Source organism: Pteropus alecto, unplaced genomic scaffold (genome assembly GCF_000325575.1).
Source record: "Pteropus alecto unplaced genomic scaffold, ASM32557v1 scaffold7, whole genome shotgun sequence".
In the NCBI taxonomy this organism is placed as follows: Eukaryota; Metazoa; Chordata; class Mammalia; order Chiroptera; family Pteropodidae; genus Pteropus; species Pteropus alecto.
In genome coordinates, this window is record NW_006494614.1 from 26,484,137 (window position 1) to 26,486,424 (window position 2,288).

A 2,288-nucleotide genomic window follows, 5' to 3' on the forward strand; every position below is an offset into this window, starting at 1 on the left:
TGTGACATATTGGAAAATATAATCTTCTACATCATTTCACAGAAACCTTCCACTACATGCTTATGAAAATAATTTTCAGGTAAGAATCATTTTTTATCTTTCAAGTGTCTAAAACTTTTACAAAAAATACTTTTTAATCTTTTCTAGGGTACCTTATGCATCTGTTCACCAATATTTACAGGCAAACTTTCTAAGAGACTTCAAATACCGCATGAATCATTTTCTTGCAAGAATAATACCACGTATGTGAAATATGAGCACAATTATCATTGCAGGTATAATTGATTAACTTCCTATTTTATTAAATAAATATACATTAATTTTTAAAGGCATATGGACAAAAAAATGATGTCCTGTTTTGAGCTTAAGTTTTATTTAATGATATGTAATATTCCATTTTAAGTTAAAATATAAACTTAATGTACATTTTATGGGTTGTTTAATTGTTGTGATATTTGTTTGAAATAAATATTTAAGAAACTCTGAGACATAATTTGGGCATACCTTTGTAAAACATATATTTTGTTTTATAATGAAGATTTTTTAAATAACAACTAAATAGTATTTGAGGGTCTAGAAAAAAGAGATAAATATAAGCACCCACAAACTATTTCTATTACAAACTATTTCTATTATACAATGTTAATATTATATTTTGAAAGTATAGAGTAACCACCTCTTCCTTCAACTCACAGACTTTAGCTAATAGTTCCTAGTTAGGGTCTTTAGGCAAACTTTTAGGAAGCAGAGCTTTATTTAAATAAGTATTTGCTAAAAATTACCCATTTACAAATGACAGAAGTGACCTAGTTATCTGGCTCTATAATTTTAGTCCATCTTAAACAGCTTTATAGATACTTCCTCACACCATTAAGAAGTACAATTTGTACTCTTCACACTTGCTTGGCTTTTATCTGACTGCTTAAAGTAAGTTCTGTTGGGCATCATTGAAGGACAGTAAGCAGGCTCAACTTTTAAAATAGTCATAAAAGCAGAAAATTAAAATTTGTGGAACAGGAAAACCTTAAAACACATTAAAAAGAGGACATGCATAGACATCACAAATGTACAATGAACAGTGTTTTCATCAATTTCAAAGGATTCAATATAAGTTTTAAGAAACATTGGTCCTTATTAATAGCAATATTCTGGTTGTCTAAAAGGCTTCGTTTTAAATTTTATCATCAAGAGGAAAACTAGTAACCAGATGCATTGTTGCCATCCATCAGTTGATTGTTTTTATTAATTAATAGATTTCATTTTAAAATAATGGAGTTTATATGGAATGCTTCATTAAACATGTTCTTAGATCGGATGGATATTATAGAAATTCAAATTTGATTTCCCTATGGTGGATGGAATATGTCAATTAGGTAGGCTAGTTGTAACAACTTGGAAGTAAACTTACTCATGAAATTAATACGAGCTACTATATGTGTTCTAATTGTTAAGATTGCCAACATTCTTTAAGAATTTGGTATATATGTGCTCATCTCAAATCTACTTATTAAAAACATTATCTCCTCCTTTGGGTAAATTAGACTCTTGATAAGTAGAGGGTAAAATATAAGAGACAGGAAAGTAAAAACAAAACTGCTTCAACAAGGCAGAAATAACACAGTCTAAAATGAATGATGAGTGAAAACAAAAGTCTCAGAAAGTAATAAGATGTGGCAAAAATTTGAAATAAATAAACAAAATTTTCAGCCCCGATTCCCATCTCATTTCCCAAACTAATCACTGGCAGTCAAAAAAATTTGCTAACTCAGATGATGTAATGGGAATATCGTCAATGTAAATTAGTAAAGCATGAAGCTGGAAAAATGACAAATAATTAGTCTTGAAGTCTTATTTGTTTTCAAAAGAGATTAAGAGATTCACGGGATATAATAAGAAAAATAAAAGCCATTTGACATAAATGACTTTAAGTTAAAGATTTTTCTGTGCATTGCTGTCTCAGAAGGTACATTTTTCTAGGTCAGTAATTCTTACACTTTAGCTGTACCAGACTTGAGTTGCATTAGTATTTCCTAAAGGGCTATTTAAAATAAAAATAATTGTTTCCTGACCCTGGAATTTATAATTCAGTAAGTTTTGGGTGAGGATTGCAAACGTTCATTTTTAACAAATTCTCAAATGATGTGTATGCTGCTGATCTGAAGACCATACTTTGAGAACTACCGATTAAGATGGGCTGAGCCCAAACAGCATCGATGCAGAAAATCCTCCTATACCTTTTCCCCCAACTATATCTACACACATCAACCCAAGTATTTATATTTCTAGTC

At 29.9% G+C, this 2,288-nt stretch overlaps 1 protein-coding gene across 1 annotated transcript in view; it reads left to right on the forward strand.

The window, feature by feature from the left end:
* EYS (eyes shut homolog (Drosophila)) overlaps positions 1–2,288 on the forward strand; it is a 138,240-nt gene that overhangs the window by 79,233 nt on the left and 56,719 nt on the right. The window contains exon 4 of the mRNA XM_006926410.1: positions 148–275. Within this exon, the coding sequence (XP_006926472.1) occupies positions 148–275 (128 nt within the window). The remainder of the gene's footprint in view (positions 1–147; positions 276–2,288) is intronic.